This window comes from Poecilia latipinna, unplaced genomic scaffold, assembly GCF_001443285.1.
Source record: "Poecilia latipinna isolate Pla-1442-1.1 unplaced genomic scaffold, P_latipinna-1.0 Scaffold600, whole genome shotgun sequence".
In the NCBI taxonomy this organism is placed as follows: domain Eukaryota; kingdom Metazoa; phylum Chordata; class Actinopteri; order Cyprinodontiformes; family Poeciliidae; genus Poecilia; species Poecilia latipinna.
Window position 1 is genome coordinate 470,933 of NW_015113216.1, and position 21,380 is coordinate 492,312.

A 21,380-nucleotide genomic window follows, 5' to 3' on the forward strand; every position below is an offset into this window, starting at 1 on the left:
AAAGCAGAGTTCACCCCTTTAAAACCGGGTGGGAAAAAAAATTTCCCCAGGCCCCACCAAAAAAAAAAAAAAAAAAAAAAACACGAGCTTTTTGCTCCAGACTAACTTGCTCCTTCCGGTTGTGGAGGAACACAGACAACACCAGGACACCAACAGAGCAGGAAGTGGACTGAGAACAGGAAGCTCTCAAAACAATGCTAAGTAAACTACTGAGTATAAATATAGTGTTTTGAGAGTGAAATGCAGAGCCCAAGGGGAAAGCAGAATTTGAATATTTGTCTGTGGTGTAGGAAGTTTTTGCAAAGTGAAATCACGGCAAAAATAAGTTTAGAATGTCAGTGGTGAATTTTAAGTATCTTAACTTGAGACTGAATACCTTAAAGAAGTGTTTGATGGCTGGAATGTGGCTGGCACACTCATTTTTCCTGTAGTCATCCACATTTTGGCCGACCTGGAAACAAACACAGGATGTATACGCATAATTGCATTCATGTCATAAGCCACTTAGGAGACAAAAAAAAAAAAAGACGAGGGAAACAGGCTGGGGAACAGGAGGGTTCATGACAATGTCAAAAGACATTATGTGTTTAGCTATACAGTACATTAGCATCCATTATGCTTTGTTCATTTGGTGTTTGAAAGGTTAGTCTTGCACCGTAAATGTGGACATGTCTACAACCAGTATTTAAATTGAAATAGTAAGAAGTACCAGGAAAATGAACTGACTATATATAAAAAAAATAAAAAAACACTAGAAGTTAAAATAAGAAATGGTTTATAAATATGTATTAAGGGCAAAGACTAATGTGTTGCGGAAAAGTGAAACAATCAGATCTGGCCCAAAAGTCAATTTCCTCTTTTCACATTTCATACACCCACTTTGTACCAATCTGTTCACGTTTTGGGTTTTCCTAGTCAGGTTTTGCATATCCACTGACCTAAGCTGTTGAATATGAGAGTTTTTTTTTTCTCCTGTCAAGTGTTTTGATTAATTTATATGTGATAAATAATCACCACAATGCCAAAAAAACTTACATACAATTACATTTTGGTACACTCCACATTTTACAGGGAGCAAACACACAGAGGTTAATGACAATGTAAGAAATACTAACCAAATTAATTCAGCTAATCGCTAACAGAGAATGCTAAACATTCTTTAAAATGAACGCTTTAGATCATTTTGTCTTTGTTTTAATATGTAAAACTCCACATGCTCTGTCACACACTTGATGTGATGTCACCTTTGCTTGCTAAACAAATTAATCGCTGATGACAGCTCATAGCTGGAAGGCGAGAAAGAAATATTTTGACAATTGTGAAAGAGGAATCAGTTTAAATCGGTATCGACAAGTTCAGAGTTTTAATATTAAAGGGTAATTATAAGAGTGGCAGGTAAATTTCACAATGTAGCTCTAAATGTTCTCTCTACAAGAATTTATCGCAGCCTGGTAGGTTTTCTTTTGTGTACAGTTCATGCATTAAACTAAAGGAAATTAGTCTAAGTTAATTCTTGGGCAAGTCATTTGTGAGTCTTTCACTCGTCTTAGTGTATGTTTTATGACAATTGATGCAACTCACCCAGCTTATCAAAGCAATCCGAAGAGCTCCTCCATCCATTCCTCCCACTTTACACAGTCCATATTGAGGCTTAGAGATGTGAAACTTTTCTGCCAGTTCTGCCACACCGCCCGCTGGAAAGGGAAAGGTTTAAAAGAAGGAAAAGCAATATTATTCACATTTACTTTTAAAGTACACCACTTGTGGGAAACAGGGTGGTGCATTAAAATGTTTTACAACACAAAATTATTATTTTTTTAATTACTTTACAAATTAACAGTTCACTCTACCTCCTGAGTCGACCAGTTTGAGCTTGTTGGTAACCCCTTCATATGTAAATAATGCCCTGTGAGCATAAGGAGAACAAATGAAGGTTAGCTACAAAGAAATATGACACAAAGCCACAAAGCCACAGTAGATTTATCCAGAGTCAAAAGCTTCTTCCTATGTGTTTGTGAGGAGACTTAAAACTTTAAAGCTTAACATTGTTCATTGCAGTATGCACAAGCAAAAAGTTAGTCGCAAAAACAAAAAAACAAAAAAAACAACATTTTATTCATATTGTCAAATTACATCCACAAAGTGTAAAGCAACAAAAAGCTGTACATAATTGTGAATTTCAGGGAAAACATGAGGTTTGCAAAAAAACATCATCATGGATATCATGGTTAATGTTGTGGAGAAGTCTATATAACAGGGTTAGGTTATTACACAAAATCCCACGCCGTGGTGGACCTACAGAGATTCTGGTGGACTTGGAAAGTCCTATTCAAAGTTCACCACAACCAATACACATGACACAGCAAATATGTAGAAGATAGTGCTCTGTTCTCCTGAGACTTAAATTGAGCTATTTGACCCGCATGGCATCAGTCTTTCTATCAACTCATCTCCTATGGTCAGGCTGGAAACCCCCGTCCCCACGGTGGTGCTAGAACCATGCTGTGCACAGGCTTTTCTTCAGTAAAGACAGGGAAGCTGATCAGAGCCGATGGAAAGATTGCTGGTGCTAGATAGAGAGGAATATTGGAAGAACAAATGATATTGGCTGCTTGTGACTGGCTTACCCTTTATACAGGACAATAACCCTTAATAAACAAGCAAAGCCTCAATGTAAGGACTTAAATCGATACCTATTTATCTGTCAGAAAGGCTCAAAGTTTAGATCTATAGCCAATTAAAAATCTGTGGCTAGATATAAAAACTGCAGTTGGATCCTCTTCAAGAGTGAAAGAGCTGCAGCTATTATGCAAATGAGAATTGACATCAACTTTAGCCTCTGGATGTTCAAAACTGGTAGAGACATACGGCTTAAATGCAATTGCATTAAAAAGAGGTTATGCAAAGCTAATAATAATAATAATGTATCATTTTCAAAGTTCCTGTGTTTTATTCTTTTGAAATTTCCATCTCTGTCATTTAACATGCTGGAGTCAAAATAGTGGTGAGTGAGTGAGGAAACCTTTACATTATCCAGGGCAAACACATAGAGTTTAATCACACACTTAGTAATGCTAACCATGATAATTATTTAACATAGGATGCAAAAAATACTATAAAATAAACACATTACGGTACATAACTTGCAAATTCGCATGCATAAAATAAGTTTATATTATATTTATATTTGTATTGATATATTTTCCTTTAAATTCACAATTCTATACTAACTTATATTGGTCTATAACAAAAAATCCCAGTAAAACACAAAAAACTTTGTGCAGTTGTAATTTGACAAAATGTGCAAAAGTTCAAAGGGTGACTGTTCAAGCAATCCATTGTAGTGGTGCACGCAATAACTCTATATATATATATATATATATATATATATATATATATATATATATATGTATATAAAACTGGAAACATGAACTTTCTTCAACAGCAAAGATGCGACACTGACACGGTAGAAATTTCTGTGCTTTTTTTTTTTTTTTCTTTTAGTAAATATCAAAGACATGAAGCTACACTGAAACACAATAACCAACATTCACAGAGCTTTCTTCAAACTTGGATGGCTCCTCGGTGTGAAGCAAACACAACCAGCGCTACTTAGAGCTCTGAGGTTTTAGGCATTTTGCAGGTGAAAACCTGTCCTACCACACCCTTCAGTCAGTCTACTGTCACTGTGGCAACTCAACTTAAGATGTGTTTTCATGAGACCATTGAGACACAACTCGATTGCTTAGTTAAGAGCACTATAATTAATTTGTTTTGTAGCTGATGCTCCAAGGCAGATTTGAGTGATAAAGAAGACAGAGTGAAAAAGAGGTAAAGAAATTACAAGTTCAGCATTTAAATCAACTATCTACTCATTGATAGCTTTGTCTTGAACATCAACTTGATTTACATGAGTCCTTTGAAGAAGACAAGTACAACTTTGACTGGATGGTCTAAAAGTGAGACGAAGTGACTCATCTTGCATGAGAGTACAAGAATTTGAATGTGTGTAAATCTTCCGCCTTGTCAATAACATCTGGAGCAGGGTACAGAGGGGCCATAAGCAGCCATTACAGCAGGTCAGAGGTGAAAGATGCTTGTGTGAGTATGTGGGATGTGTGTATGCAGTAGGAGGAGACAGCATTTAAAAATGTGTTGGTTAGCTACTGACAAACTGGACAAAACAGCAGAAGTCTAGCGTACAAGTTGTTAGCACGCCCATTATCTCCATCTATAAATCACTCGGTTATGTCTTTTTCACAACAAACCTGCCTTTGTTCTCTCTTTCCATTGAACAAAGCACACAACAGGTTAGTGATGTTAGTGCGCTGAGGACACACTAACCATATTGTGCACCCTATTCATCATGTCGCATCCTGGTCAACTGCATGAGTGGGCAGGACAACAGTGTTCATTTATTATTTATTGTCCTTGTAATGGAAATGTTTACAAGATTTCTATCACGTCACCACGGCAAAGTGCAAACCTTCTCTGAAGTCTGTTTAGTAAAAACTTTGCAAATTTGTCCCTAAAAAAGCTCACTGTCTCTCTCTCTCTCTCATGAGGCTGATGAACTCTTTGTTTCCTTTGGGTTTAATTTAAAGTGCCAGTGTAACACAGGAAAAGTATGACAGAGGGGGGGTTAGGATTAGCCTAACCCTTAATTAAGAGACCACTGAAAACACCAAGAACCCCACTGAAAACCTCCTGGTTATTCCACCAAATATTGATTTCTGAACTCTTCCTGAGATAAAACATCAGTATTGTTGTTTCTAAATGATTATGAACTTGTTTTCTTTTGCATTATTTGAGTTCTGAAAGCGCTGCATCTTTTTCGTTATTTTGACCATTTCTCATTTTCTGCAAATAATAAATTTTTGCTTGGAATTTCATAGACATGTTGTCAATAGTTCATAGAATAAAACAGCATTCATTTCACTCAAAAATATACCTATAAGATGTAAAATCAGAGAAACTGATCATTCAAAGTGGTCTCTTATTTTTTTATTTTTTTTCCAGAGCTGTATATGATAGCAAATTTTCTCTACAAGGTGCCATAGAAGGGCAAAAGTAGAAAGCTGGAGGAAGAGAAAATGATCAAATAAAAATTAAATTAGAAAAACATTTATTTTAAAACTGTACAATTGCTCCATTCATTTGAAACCAAGGCACTGGCCTAGGTTTATGGATCCTTGGTTCTCCAGTGTTCCTAAAGGTCAGTGTCTACAAGGAAATGTCACTGTCCCTCTGAGTCCAGCTCCACGAGCTAATTCTCCACCCACAGGGCGCAGGCATGCATTTGACAACACAATGAGTGTGTGTGTGTGTGTGGGGGGGGACACACACACTTTGTTCTACCAGCCGGATTTTGCAAATACAATAATCTTTGCATTGAAAGCATCAAAGGGCAACAGTTGAATTGTTTTAGTCTTTTAACAAACAGTTATCAAACGTTTAAATGTGAACTGTTTTCAATGCCTAAAATCTTCAGTTATGATGGTAAACGTGAATAACATATCTACGTCTAGGTCATGCTCAAATATACCACTTCCTGGTATTGTTGAGTAAGTTATGTACGTGTTCTGATTAAATGATTAAACCTCTACCATATTCATCCTAAGTTTCTATCTACCTTTTGGCCCTACATGCAACATGAAAAAAAAAAGAAAAAAAACAACATGACAATTACCTTCACAACTCAGTAAGCTTGTGTGCAGAAGACAGTAGAAAGAAACATGCCAAACTCGGTTTTGCACTTAATAACTAGTTTTACATGACATCATTTATATTTACATTAGGATACAGTCGATGACTGTATGACCCGCTTTTCATAGAACGGTTTGCTTTCTACTCTTTCGGTTAGCTTCTGGAGACAAGGCTCTGTATGTATTGATAGGTTAGTATGCTTGTTATCTGCACCAAAATGCATCATGTTGTTGATTCATTTTGTCTTTTAGTGGTTTAACTCAAACTGATGACACTCCATGTCAATCAGACTCAAATACAGGATGTTTTTGTAGTTACACCCTCTTGACCGCCCCATTGCTGCTGACACATCTGTATTATGGCATTGTCTGCTAGATGAACTACAGTGTGCAATAAACCAAAGAAAGCTCTGGTGTTTGCATTGTGTGCCACTTTTATCACTGCAGTGCCATGCATAAGCAGCTTCAGAAATTGTAAAGTCTCCTAAGCTAATAGACCAGATAGGCCCCTCCACACACATGGAGCGAGCAACAGATGGGAAAAACAGACTCTCTTTCTCTCTCTACTCCAGCCCACCTCCAAATGCAGCCAGCTATGACTTCAGAGGGAGGAGAAGAGGAGAGATTTGAAAAGTAGAGAAAGAGGCCACCATTAAGGGATGTGAAAAGAGGAGGATGGGGGGGGTGGAGGCAAAGCAATATAATAATCTAAAACATAAAGTTTTCAAAATAGTGTGTTCTACAGATAAGATCTCGACATTATTACCACGGTTAGAAACTCGACACAGCCATGAAAAAAAAAAAAAAGCACTAAAAGGCATCCAGCAGTTTACAAACACAGACATGCTCCCACACAAAGGGAAATCTGCTGGATTTTTGAGTCGGTTGGCAGTGGTTTGTTTGGGGTTTTCAGACCCTTCATGCTCCCCCCCCCCTCCTCCCCCCCACAAACATGTTATGATCTATCATTTCAAGATTAGCAGAAGCAGACCTTGTCGTCAACAATGCAAACATTCCCCTACACCAAGGCTGCATCCACTTTGAGTGTGGTAAAACACAGGGCATGCTTCTCTTGTTATGTAATTTCAGAAGATTTTTTTTTTTTCATCCTACCACTTTAATAACAGATAAGGATAAATCCTTGGACCAGAGACAAAATTGTGTTTTTTTTTTTTTTAACCCCCCCCCCCCAACTTGAATTCCATATTTAGATATCAGACTGATCTTTACCAAAATGTTATTATTTTTCTCCTTCTCTGAATCATCTCAGTTCTGTAGACTTTCAAGGAATACAGCTAGTCACCTTTTCCTCCAAGAAAGTTTTCTATTTTGTTCATAAAACTCTCTCTTTAGCCCAAAGATTATCTATTAATTTCATTCTTGCATGCAATAGGGATGAATGCATTTTTGTTCCCTTTACCCCCTTTCAGCTCCCCAAATCCTCATTTTCTGCTCAAAGCTGACCTGTCTCCTGTTTCTATTTTTAACTCGTCTCTTAGTCTACCTCTCCGTCTATGTTGCGTTGGGGAGCCCGGAGACGTCCCTGTAGCACAACTCACTCATTTCCTCTGTCCAAACATGGGCAAAATAAGTCTAGCAAGAGCTGACTGCTTAAAAAGTCATTTTTCCTCTTTTCCTAATTTTTTTTTTTCTTGCCACTGAGCTTGTTACTCATACAGTCTCTATAGAGCGGCCCCAGAGCTTCACACATTCCTACAACAGTCAGAGACATATGGAGACTTATCAGGAGGGGTTGACTAAGAAGGAAGTAATAAAGTAAATGACTTGGTGGATATTACAAAGAGAAGGAGAGTGGAAAAAGAGAAAGAGTGTACATACGTATTTATACAGTATTCTGTGGAGTGAAGCATCACAGGTAATATTTATACTACCTGTTTTCTTTTTTTCTTTTTGTCCTTCTTCCCTTTTCTAACTACGGTGGTACGGAAAGCGGACCCATCTCTATAGACTCATTGGTGGCTGCTGTGACTCAGTGGGAAGAATATTGGTCTTACAAAAGTAAAGTTTTGGATTTGATCCAAGGTTCCTCCTGCATGTCGATGTGTCCCTGGGCAACACACTTAACCCCACATCGCCTGTTGATCTACTTATTATTGAATGAGCGTGTCTGCGACTGTGTCTGTGAAAGTTATTTGGTGAATGTGGCTCAAGTGCAGAGGTACTCAAATTTAGTTATTCTGCATCACTTAGTTGCATCCCTTTTCAACAAACCTAAACCAGATGGCTAAATGTCTTCAGCTCTGCAGAGGCCTGGAAATGAAATATTAATTTGATTCAGGTGTGATGGAGCAGAGAGGCATCTAATGGTACCATGGAACTGCTAACAGTGTCATGGTACCAGCCTCCTTAGAACCTAATCGCATGTGGAGTCAGACTGAAAGCATCAGAAGATTGTCGGTCTCCGATTGGCTGGGGCTTGGTCACCCGAGATGCATCACAAGAGTGACTCTCTTACAATGAACCAACCCGCCATTTTTTGGTTGGTTAGTGGAATAGACTTCAATCCACTTGAGGATCGGTAGCGAAGAATGAATATTGCTATTCACAGACGCATACGATCTGATTTTCCTGAGCTTTCGGCTAATTTACAATGAAGAACGGGCAACAATTTCAGTGTCAACAACATTTGGCTTAAATTGCAATAAGATATGTTTCTATAAAGCATTGACACAGGGCAAAAGCATGCACTAGTTACTTTTAAAACTAGGTTTTAATGTTGTCCTATGCAGCACTTCAAACTGCTGAAAGTGGGCAGTTTCTTTTTTTTTTTTGTTTTGGTCTCGTTTTAAGTGGTGAAACTTAGATGTCAAAATTATGTTTATGTAAAAACTTCTCAGGGCTCATTATATCAGTAAGACATGATATGAAGAGTTATATGAAGAGTTCAGTCAGGGTTCCTTCAAAGTACTGCCACTGGAGCTTCATTGGTTCAAATGTAGCTTTCACTGTTATCAATACCCATCACAGGCATTAGATTGAAATGCACTGGTGGTTAAAATACCAATGATTGTGGTACAGAGGGCAAGAGGAACTGCAACCAAGTTGGTTTTAATTCTGCTTGTGAGTCTTTGGCATATTTTAGGAGATATAATGGAAAAAAAGAAAACACAAGTAAGATGCCTTTAAGCACTGATGTGGTCCATTAATCTAAGAATAATATCCTGCTGCTGTACTTTCTAGAGAAGACAATCCTTGGAAAACAGCTTAAGGAAAAGATTTGTTGGGTCAACAAAATAATAAGAACATCCTATGATGCAATCCACCAAGCACTGCACATGAACCAGTGCATTCCCTTTTACAAATTGGCTCTACAAAACACGATGGCAAGGCTCTAAAATGGGTTTTGTAAAGTTCAATGATGTAGTAAAGAGTGTCTTCAAGTCAAAAATAAGTAAATGTCCAATAAATCCAAACATTATGATTGTCAAATATTGCTCTATCAAAAGATGTATGTTCGTCTCATTTTCATTTTTGAAAGCAGACATTTAAATCGACCGTGCACAAGTAGTTTCACAAAGAAATTGTGATACAAATAAGTAATCTTTAATTTGTGACTCATCTTGTCACACGGGTCTTGCTAACATGGCAACAGCAACAAACTTCTTCATTTCTATCTATAAAGAGAAGCCTGAATAAATATGAATAGCTTATGAACTGAGGCACTGTTCTCACTTCTGAAGTGCATTTCTATATTACATACCGGTAATTTTTAAGCAAAAATATATTTGTATTTTTTATCTACTAAAAAGGTTAGGCTTCTAAACTCAGAACAGTGAGAGCAGCAAAGACGTTATTGGAACATTTACAAAGCTACAACGACTTCAAATACATAAATATATCATATATAATATTGTTCAAAGAACAAAAGAAACAGCATATCAGCACACTTAAGAGTTTCTGAAGAGATTTTCAGGTGAAGTAACATTTTCGCAGATAAAAATCATCTCCCAGTATACTTTATGTTTGCTCAGATGGTCAGATCCATCTGAGCAAATGGATCTGACCATTTGCTCAGATCCACCCAGTGAGAAACACTGAGTGATCTGTATAATAGTTGACAGGGTGGAGGACAAATCAGACTCCCTCTGGAGACCATTACAGACCACTGAAACTATTTGGCCCCGAGAGAATAGTAAATAGACAGCAATATGACAGACATGATGGGGGGTGGTGGGGGGATGAAAGAACAAAAAAGTGACAGTCAGTTAATTGAAGGAAAACTTGGTTAAAATGTAAACAATAGATTGCATACAATATCAGGCAGTGGGGGTGAGGAGCTAAAGGCCAGAACGGACTGGTTGGAATGCCGAAGGATGAGGGGAGGGAGGAAAATCTCTGTTCTCAGCAGAACACGGAGCCAGAGAAGTTTGGAATATGACAAAGTAAACAAATAAGTAATTAAATCACTGCCAAGGACCAGTGAGAGAAAACAGCCCTCCCTTTGCTGAGGCAGATGGAAACAAATGGCAGGGTGGGCGGGGGTCCGAGAGGGGCAAGAGAGACAAAAAGTAAGCTACTGCTTTGCGGATGTCGATCCACACAACAATTTCGGAAGAAACGCAGACAAAACACGCCATCGACATCAAGATTAACGACCCAGAAGCAAGCACTGCGCTATCAGATGAGGAGCCAAAGTGTAGACAAACGGTGGTTCCGACAGCTTCATGTTACGGCCTTGAAACAATCCACAGATAACATGGAGCGGTCACAGTGCACACAGAGCAGCTCACGTTTCGACTGCACACCGAGCATTAGCATTCCTGTATCTCTGATATAATTACAACCTTCACAAAAGATAAGGGTGTGTTATTGTAGAGTAGGTGTGTATGTCTTGTATATCTAAGACACAGCCTTGAACACACATGGAAAACATTGAATTATGAGAAATTATAAAAGATTAGCCAAACAAGTTTAATATTAACTGGCAAACCTGTATCCTTCTACCCTTTTTTTTTAATCTCATCTTGCATGCAAAGTGGCCAAAATGTTTTAAACCATAGGGGCTTCCACAAAAAGACATAGAGATGCACAAGTCAGAGTTTAATTGAAGTTTTTTTTTTTTTTTTATCAGCTGATCACCTGTTGATAAAATACAGTTAAAAATATAAGAAATTTCTACTTAAAATCGTGGAAGAGGTTTACTGCCATTAGGGCCTGACTTTAAAAAGTTATATGATAAAACAAGTGAAGAGAAGGAAACCCATTCAAGAGTTCCCACTGAGAAAAAAGGATGAAAAGTGCCAGGGGATGTAGACAGGTATGAATGGAGGAGCACCTCTGACAATAGAATCTCAATGGGAAACAATCACCGTATATTGGAGGAATCAAAAGAGGGCAGAGGAATATGTCATAAACAAGAGCAGATGATTTTATTAAAATAGCACAGAGTAGATGTTAGGTAACTCCGTGTAGTAAATTGTTGGTAAATTGAGTGTCTGAATTTGCTGTTGTACACATTACAGGCAATGGGAAGAAAGAAGAGAAAAAAAAAAAGATAATTCCCCTAAAATCATGGTCTGCTGGGATCTATGTGGCATTTCCTGTTCATGCTGACTTGTATAAACACAAGAATACCCCCCCTGCCCCCTTGCACCTTATCATAGTTATTATGGGCCCAGTAAAAAGCAGAAAGACATCTTATCTCCAATCGCTTCCTTAATGTGTCTCATTTTCTCGTCTTTGCAACCTCTCCATTCGACTACAATTCTTTTTCTTTCTTGCCACTTCTTGACAAGTTATTCCTCTGTCTTCTCAAAGAAATGTCCCCTTTTGCCCAGCCTCAGCCTTTCATGTCCCTTTCCACTCGTCTCCCTCAATTCATTCGCTTTTCTCCTGGCAAACAACCCAGCTTTCCCATTGGGGTCGTCAGGACAACAGGACCCCTTCAGCTCTCAACCAGCACCCACTGATCAATCCCAACAGCCAGGCGAATAAACACGACAGGAGAAAGGCAGCTAAAGTTCTCAGGCTAGACAACACATTCAATGCAACTTTCCTGCAAAGTGCGAATTAACCCATAAGAGTCCACAGCTACAGCCGGGGAGCAGCGCAATAACCATGGCGACGCAGATTACTGTTGTCAGAACAGCAATAAGAATGAGGCAGTGTGTATGTCCTTTTTATGGTGTGTGCTCTGTCTGTTGGTTGTGTGTGTGGTGATTTCATAATTGTGCAATTACAAGCAAAATAACACTGAATGATAGCTGTGTTATACTTGGCACAGCCTGACAGTATGACAAAATGTTTCAGCATGCACATGGTTACTTGCACAACATTCTCTTTATTTTCAAGCCTTTCTATTGTACTGCAGTTGAACTATATCCTTGTTACTCCACCAACTAAGCAACAAACAGTTCCCGTCACTGATTTGGGTCAAATTCAAATTGATTACAAGTTATAGATGAAGGTAAAAACTGACAAAAGAAACAAAAATATGTGGGGGTTTTTTTTAACTGAGATTTGCATTTAGTCAGCAACCTTCCAGGCATTTTCACTTAAAAAAGATTAACACTGTCAATCCTTGTTAAGGAAGAATCACATTCCAGTCGTATCAAAGCAGGACTCATGACGCTGTCGTGTGTGGACGTGCAAAACCTACAGGCTACCTAAGTTCATAAGTGAAGAATTTCTAAGTTCCTATTTGCTGACCTCAGGATAGATGGTGACCGACACGGATGTGGCGTCATTTACAGCTCAGAGTTCAGACTTTTCAGTGAAATAGAACCAATATCTTGGCTAAAAGAACTGGTTCCTCTGTTACTCTAAAGATTCACGCACGACAAATCTGCATGATTAGAAAATCAGTTTTAATGTACTTAATGTCCAGAGTTTTTTTTTTTTTTTTTTGTACACAGGAACTCTTACAGAAACTTTTCAAAGGATTATAAGTTAAAACCACTCTGAGCTACAGCCTGGCGTTGATGAATTACAATGAACAGATCATTTCTGAAGTTTCTGTGTTAGATAGCAACAACTTGGGGGAAAAAAAATGTTAGTGTAATTTTTGTTTCAAAAATGTAGGAATATGGGTCCTTTGGTTCATTTCACACAAATACTTTTTGTTTACTTTTACTGTTTTTTAAAGAAAACCTCCACAAATCAGAACCTTATTAAACTAATTTCATAAGCCTGATATTGGGGAAATGTCACATTCCTCAATTTGACTGGAGCCTTTCTTTGAATTGGTACAAGAAAATCCATCTAATCGGCATTCTAGACACCAAATGATGCCAGCTTCATATAAGGCAGGGCAAACTGTTCTCCGTTTTTTATCCAAAGCTTCTTCTGACGCTCTCTCTACTGATGATAATGCTGAATATCTTCCTCTTGTGATTAACATTGATTTAATGCATTTATTTTAAGACAGACCTGTTTTAACTGGAGTACGGATATTACTTGGTTCTACCATTTACTGCGTACCAAACTGGAATTTTTGCGCATTAGGAAAAATAAATAAATACAAGCTCCACAAACAAAGAGTCTTCCCGCATATCCTTTTCTAAGTGAAGCAATAACACATTTTGTTGTGTCTACCACTGTTGGCCTACAAATGAGACATTTCCTTTTGGTACTGTAATAAACAGAATGCCTTTAGGGTTGAGTGATTTTGAGAATTCAGTATGCCATTGGTTCTTCATACCTGATGAACTAATCATGCCCATTTCAATCAACCATGTTGGAATAGGAACACATTTAAAACATGCAGGAAACATGTTGAAGTTGAAGTGAGACACCCCTGCAAAAGAATACTACACATTTTGATTGTTCACCTAAAAAAGTTCTAAAAAGTAAAACAAGTGCTTGACAAGCTAGCCTCCAATCATCGGCTTTACAGATACGACATCTCCAGCTTGCCAGTTGTAGCTTCAAAATGGCCTTGTCAAGTTAAGAATGACGTTCATTTATTTTAATTTCCACAACAGCATTTTTTGTGAGAAAAGTTTAATAGCCTTCCTCCGGATGTCCATGCATGTTACATACAACCAGAGAGACACCTCAGCTAAATCTGGCACTGTCTCTCGCATCTCTTCAAAATAATATATGTCAACGAAACAATATTACAAGTTACTTTGATGTTTTCGCTCAGTAAATTTTTTAAACATTCTTATACCATGAGCCCACAAACCAGGTCTAGGCTCCATAAATTTGGGAGAAAAAAAAACTTTTAATGAGAGTAAAAACACAAATATTATATCTGCTATATTATATCTGCTGGATACAGTCTCAAAGTTTCAATTGTTAAGTGAGCAAATCGTCATTTTGCTCCCAAAAGACATTTGACACCAAGACAAATAACAGCACGGGAGTGCCATAAAGTCATGAAACTTTAATTGCACCCTTTAAAAGGCTCTGCGTGGCAGTCCCACTTTTGTCAGTTAGTGGTCTTCAACCCAACTGGGTGCCCAAACATAAACAGTAGACACGTACACACACACAGCACTAAGTCAGTATTACCATGTGGAGTCGTGTCTCATCAGGTCTAAAGGCTGCCATTACTCTGCAGCTTCATTGTGAGTGCCTAAATTAATCTAAACAATATTTAGGAAGGTAGAAAGCAGTTGTTAAGTGATACGTTATGAAATCTGACTCCAAGTTTTTGCTAAGTTGAGAAACACAGTATAATAGCCAGTATAGCAAAGCTATCATCATTGTGAAAGAGGCCACCCACAGGCAGCAGCGGGTTGGTTAAAGGTTACAACCCACATGGTATGGTACAATATCTTTCAGTCTTTCAAACTGGAGATATGTGGCCTGATTACTTAGAATTCCAGTTTTACAAGCCTAAACCGGGAACGAGTATGACCGAATGCAAACAAGATATATTAAAATGGTTTTGCGATTGCTCCACTGTAAATGAAATTAAAAAATGAAAAAATAAACAAGAGCAAAAACACAAGCATTTCTTTGGAAATCAGTAGTGATCAATGTCACGTGAGTAGCCAGTGCCAGGTGTTGTGCAAGAAGCAAACACAGAGAGAGACTAAATCAGAGAGGGGACTGGGCATTGGTTCAAAGTGCACACTCCTTGACTTCCCGTTTTCAGTAAGCTGCTTTTACGCTATGCTGTTATTTGTGTGAAAGCTCAATCAGTCTGGTTCCATCGTCATGGTCGTGTGCTCAACTTCAGAGGCCTTGTTTTGACTCAATGGTGAAAACTAATGCTGTCTCGCCCGTCTGCAGCGAGGTTATCTGTAGTGTCTTACACAGCTTCAGATAGGGATTACATAAGAGCCTGTATATCAAAAGATGGTGTTAATTTGACTTTTATCAACAGGTTAATCTTTGTCGATAACTAGGGAACAGAGCAAAAAAGCAGAACCTGGGAGAAGAAGTTCAAACTATGGGAAGCTTTTTGATATAGTTTCCTACTATATAATCATAAACAGATGCATCAGCAGACACACACACACACACACACACACACACACACACACACACACACACACACACACACACATTTTGTATCTCTTCCTACTATGCTCTCTTTATGCCCACAGGTGTATTTTAAAAGTAAGTAACCTTAAACTTAGTGACTCTTAAGGTATCAATTAATCATGCATGAGCCAGTGGAAATTTCTGGCAAGTAGCAGCAGCACACACACCCCAGGCCTGTGCTGAAATGGAGGAGCTAACACTTATTTAAACTGGTAATTTACTTGTGTTCATGGTGCTGGAGGAGAAAATAATGTCACAAATTAAAATGTGTTAGTCATCTAACACATTAAGGTAGCCCTAATGCTCAAATAGTTCTTTAATGTAGATTTGTATCTAAAATTTGGATGGTGTGTTGTGTTTCAATATATGAAGGCGATTTTTATGATCTGTACACTTACTGAAGCAAAGTTAAGGTCTTAAAAGTTGCCAGAGTTGCTTGAGGTAGAATGGGAGTGAATGCAACTATCTATTACTATGTGATGACAGATTGCACAAGATTTCAACCCCCAAAAATGTTCACATTGAAAGACTTTCCCTGTGAAGTGTTAGATCCTTTCTGATCATTGGTAAACATTAAGCAATTATTAAGTGTCAATGTCATTTCCAGTAAAACCACCTCAATAAATTTTGTTTCATTGCTCTGGGTAAATTGGAAATATTTTCCCACCGACAAGAGCTAAAGAAATGGACAAAAGGGCCAAACACCTAGTTTGTTGTTGTTTTTTTGTTTCAGATTGAAAAATCAACCTTACATTTCAGAGAGAGGTTGTTTTCTGAAAAATACTTATTTCAGTCATTGTACTTGACTATTTTCAGAATCATTTGCATAAAATGATCGCCAAATACAACCTACACACAGGCGAGATGGTTACATTTTAATTTGCACCTACAGGTGCTATGCCTAATTGGTTAGAAAACCCTCTTTTTTTAGATAAATCAAAGACAATATATCAAGCAAGGATGCTTGGACAGACATTTTGTCTTGAAAATAAGATGACACTTGCCAGGTATGTGTCAGGTCCTAGATTTATATATTTCTGCTTCTTACGGACATATTTTGCTAATTTGCTGTTGAGGTTTTAAAACCACATATTTTTTTTTATGTTATGCTTATTTTACAGGGTACTGTTTGTTTCCTTAAAAGGCTGCCTCTAGCAAAGTGCCTAGAGACACAACTACAAATTGATCTTTTGCCAAGTCGTCTCTTTTAAGTTAGACATAATGTCTGAAATAGTTTGTTTCCTTTTAATCCTGACTGATTGACAATCAGACTTATAGCCGCTTTCAGACCTGAAGCCAGATCTCTGATTGGGTAAAACATCACATTCAAACTGTGCACCTTCCAGCAGGATGTGCATTTATAAGGTCAGCAGCCAAGCTAACTTGTATTGGCATCACAGGCCAATAACAATCTGTTTCCATTAAAAGACACTAAAGAAATATGTTCATTTTTAGGGATTACACAAAACCTTTAGTGCCGCTGATTCAGTGTGACACAGACTATCTGAGGTGCAAATAAACTTTTTATACACACAGTCATATTAGATATTATTCTTGACAATGTCTAACTTTCCAAGTCAAAATTCTCACAATGTTTTGGACTTGAGACTCAACCAAGTACAGCATAGTACATAATACAACCTACTTAAACATCAAAAATAAACAGCTTATGAAAACAGATGACCCAAAGAGTGGATTGTGAATGCATGTTTAAAAAAATATTGACATAAAAATAAAATTATGGGTCTTTCCAAAAGCTTCACACACAGTTTCAATGCCCTGCAGAAAAGATGCATTTGAAGCCACAGTCCACAAGATCTCAGTATGCTAATTAGGGTAACACTTTATTTGAAGGGGGTGAATAAGACTGTCATGACACTGTCATAAACATGACATAACACCTGTCATGAACATGAATAAGCCTTCATGAATATTTATGACTGTTGTCATAAAGCGTCATTCGGTAAATTATGACACTTTTAATACAAAGTTGACATTATTCAAAATGTCTTTGTTATGACAACTTGACATTAACTAAGAAATCATTACTGTTTAAACTTTACCTTTAATAACATGAAGTTACCTAATTTTTAAAGTGCAATCAGTAATACTTTTATAACAAATTTATATCAGTAATGATTTCTTGGTTAATGTCAAGTTGTCATAACAAAGACAGGTTCATGACAGGTGTTATGTCATGTTAATGAAAGTGTCATGACAGTCTTATTCACCCCCTTCAAATAAAGTGTTACCCTAATTAGCCATTCAGAAGCATTGATCTCCCATCTGAGAAGCTTAGCATGACTCAAACTAAACTGTAATGTGTGAGCATGCACTCCTTTGCTATTACATGTTTAGCTCAGCAGCTGCAGGTCTTGATTTTGGGCCTCTCCAGGAAATGTATGCTTTCATTGTTGCATTTAAATTCACCCTTGATGTAAAATCAAAATCTGAATTTCTTTTCCAGGCAACTGTGGTGGTTTCCTGAACAGAGGGTTACACAATCACATGAAACCTGACGTTTTTCAGTTTATTTTTCTTCAGTTCTCTTATTACATGAACAAACACATAACACATGCACACAGTGCACGTTTCCAGCCCAGAAGGAACAAACTTCTTGGTGTTCAAAGAGAATAGGCGGAGGCTTTCAAAGCCCTACACAGAGCACGGAGGTCCGAATGAAGGACGCATTGAAAACGCTCCTCTCTTTTTTTTGGTAGCCTTGCTGACAAAAGCCCTGCTTCCCATTCAGAAGACAAGGTCATTAGATAATGCACACACGGACCCCAAGGTCACACAGTGGGGGGCGGGATCCTTCAGTGAACCAAGCCTCTCACCCCATTCTAAACAAACTCTCCAGTGCCTTGAGACGCACATGTTCATGTCTACATTAAAAACATACATATTAGCTTGGATGGACAACTCCTCAATCCTTAAATCCTTCCAAATCGCACTGAAAGACTGGGTGGAGCTTAAACATTGCCAAATTCCTTTCCCACTTCACTTACTCAGCTTGTTAAGTGATTCTCTCTGTTTTTTTTTTCTCTTTTTTTTCCTATTTTCAGACACCAAGGCTTTAAGAAAATGATAATTAACCAGTGTAAAGTTCTTGCTATTTCCAATCAAGACCTGCTCAGTGAATGCTTAATAAAGCAAACTCAATAGCAAAGTCAGAAAGAAAAGACCATCTTGCAGGTTAACAAGGAAAGTTCTGAAAAGCAAAATATCCAGTGAGCAGTAGGTGTGTGTAAGAAAATGCCTCACTGATGTGAGTCTAGAGGAGAATAGGCAGGTTAGATTGAGAATATGTCAAGGCAAAAGTAGCTTGAATAACTACTCATTGCAACCAAGGTATGCTGAACAAACAACAAATCGTACCATGAATCAGACAACCATCTGCAGCTGAAGACCATGCCAGCTGCCCCTTCTGTTTGCTACGAAGGAACCATAGAGACACTCGGCACAGAGGCATCTTCGTTGTGCATCGCTTAAATGCCACAGACTACCAGATGTCCATTCCCGTATGACCACAGTGAACCCATCTTCAAATGGATAACACTGGAAGGATAATGCATAATGCACCAATTTCCAAAGTCCAAATCACCTCAAACTGGGTTCTTGAAGGTGGCAATGACTTCACTGTACTCCAACTGTCTCAAAGTTTCAAGCGCTCAACCCAATCACAAGAGAGTCACACCGTGGATGAAAAGTCTTTTTGAAGTCTTTTGTCAATACGTCAGATTTTGGTCTGTATTTTCCATTTGTTGTTCAACACAAAATAAAAGCAATTTGGGCAGTGTTGAAGCCCAAAGGAGATCTTACCCAGTACTACCAAAGTATACCTAATGAGAAATATGTTTTAACTTTCTCGCTGAGTAGAGGTGACACGTTTGTGCCTAAAGAGAACCCCGCCCCTAATAATTGAAGTGTAAACAAGAAGGAAATGCAAAGAAAAATAGGCAGCTTTTGTTTGAAAAGATGGATCCATTGCCACAGTGACAGACTGACCAATCTTTGGGACAAAGAGACAGAGAGAAAAGCTAAAGCAAAGAGTCAGGTAGTCAAGTTACGACATGACATGCTTTAATATGCCAGCAAAAAAAAAAAAAAAAGAAAAAGAAAAAAGGAAAACACTACAATTCTACAAATATTTTTGAACTCAACAGACACCATTTATTGCAGACATCTAATATGTGTACAGCGTCAAGTGTTTCTTATGAATGCAGTGTTATCCGTCAAAATTAAACAGTCTCTCTCTCTCTCTGAAAAACGAGCCCTGTCAGAGATCAGCACACCAGCAGAAGAAACACGATCCCAGGAGAGCTCCCATCAGAGAGGCAGCAGTCCCGGATCGCAGGGCCAGGGTGAGGCCAGCAGCAGGCTGCAGGCCAGGTGCTGCTCTCCCCAGCGTCAGTGCATCACCCCATCGCGATAAACCACAGTTGCACACATCTGCTACCGCTGAGCTGGTAAATATAGCAGAAGTTGCGTGCAGCTTCCTAAGTTGGCCACTTCTACATCTCTGACTGGATTAATTCAAATCAAACCTCCCCTTACGCAACTGTGTGCGCACTCTAGTTGTGCACAACTGTGACACTATGAAACAACGTGAAGAGCAAGGAAGTTCCAACAAAAGCATGAAAGTATCACTTTTAGACTAAACGCGTTAATAAAAAGTTTTACCAGTTGGTGGAGGAGCGGGGGTTGAGAATGTCCTCTTTGGCCGTGAGCAGCGACAGGCTGTAGGTGTCAAGGTTGACCGTTTGCCTGCTCATTATGGCAACAAAACAAAACAAAAAAAAAAAGTTCCCGGACCACTCCCGCACAGCTTCAAGTGTTCACGGGTCCTGGTGGGGGGGCTTTTTTTTTTTTTTTGAAGGGGGGGGAGAGAGAGAAGGGGGCAATCTTATGGAATCGGCCACACAGTAGTTAACGATCGGCCACGAAAAGACGCTCAGAAAAAGTGTTGCAGATTCAAGGCGATGTAGTTCCAAACCAGAGCGGGCGATGTGTGCGCACTCACAGCTTGGAGGAGAGGCTGTGACTGCACGCTGGTCTTTGTGAGGCTGGGTGGAATAAGTTTTCGCCCAAAGCCCCACCTCCTGTTGAGAGAGTGGAAAGCATAATGACTTCACTCGCTGGGTCGTTGGGAGGAAAGGTGCTCCACTGCAAGTCAAATGGCAACATTAGCCGTTCATGAAGTGTGTAAAAGCCTATCTATTGCACATCGGCTGTTATGCAGCAGAAAATTTGAATATCTCGGAAATGTTATTATTATTATTATTATTATTATTATTATTATTATTATTATTATTATTATTATTATTATTATTTTAGTAATTCAGTTCCAAAGCTGAAACCAGTGTAATACTCATTGCACTCAGACACTAAATAATTTATCACTGTTAATACCGACTGTTTATGGTTTACAGATATTTAAAACTAGAATATTACATGCAATATTATATCTTATACAGATTTAATAAATAAAAAAACAGTCGCTCAGCAGATGGTCAATGACACCCTCCACAACTCACAAAAGGTCATCACTAAAGAAAATGGACATATTCAGTGCTTTTAACAAACGATATCAATGGCATATTTGGTGGACCAAACAAATGTGGTAGGAAAACCTTTAACAAGTACCAAGGAAACCTGGAGAGGATTGCAAAGTCAGTTTAAGTTTGGAGGAGCTGCTGCCTTTCAAATTCAGTTCAAATTAAAAAATAAAACACTTTATTGATGCCAAAGGAAAATTAAACACAATTGAAACTCATAGTATTTCAAAAAAAAAAAGTTTAAACAGTTATTGTGTTATTGCTTCTGTTATAGTCAGCTTTTCAAGAGCCACCGCGCGCACACACGTATCCATGATACGTGTGTGCAAACACAAAACTATTGTGTTCCTGGTGTTTGCAGAACAACAACATGATTGTTTAGGTCTTCACATGACCATAACATAACTTCAATTCAGTTCAATACAGTTTTATTTATATAGCACCACTTCACAACAAATGTCGTCTTGAGTCACTTTACAAAAAAAAAGCAAAAAAAATTGTATTCAATCATACACACATCCAGTTGATCCTAGTTATCAAAAAGTGCAGGAAGCTCAGTTAATTATTCAAAAGGAGAGGAAAAACTTCCCTTCAACAAGAAGAAGCCACCAGAAGAACGGGTACAAGCAGCTATCTGTGTTGGTTTTATGTTATATTCAAA

The 21,380-nt window shown here is 38.2% G+C and overlaps 1 protein-coding gene across 2 annotated transcripts in view; it reads right to left on the reverse strand.

Moving 5' to 3' along the window:
• Positions 1-20,220, reverse strand: part of LOC106953752 (drebrin-like protein A) — a 37,678-nt gene extending 17,458 nt beyond the window's left edge. For both annotated transcript variants that reach the window (XM_015042738.1, XM_015042737.1), the window contains exons 1-4: positions 19,845-20,220; positions 1,851-1,906; positions 1,582-1,694; positions 377-451 (exon numbers count right to left, since the gene is read on the reverse strand). In XM_015042738.1, the coding sequence (XP_014898224.1) occupies positions 377-451; positions 1,582-1,694; positions 1,851-1,906; positions 19,845-19,936 (336 nt within the window). In that variant the 5' untranslated portion in view covers positions 19,937-20,220. The remainder of the gene's footprint in view (positions 1-376; positions 452-1,581; positions 1,695-1,850; positions 1,907-19,844) is intronic.
• Positions 20,221-21,380: the final 1,160 nt, after the last annotated feature.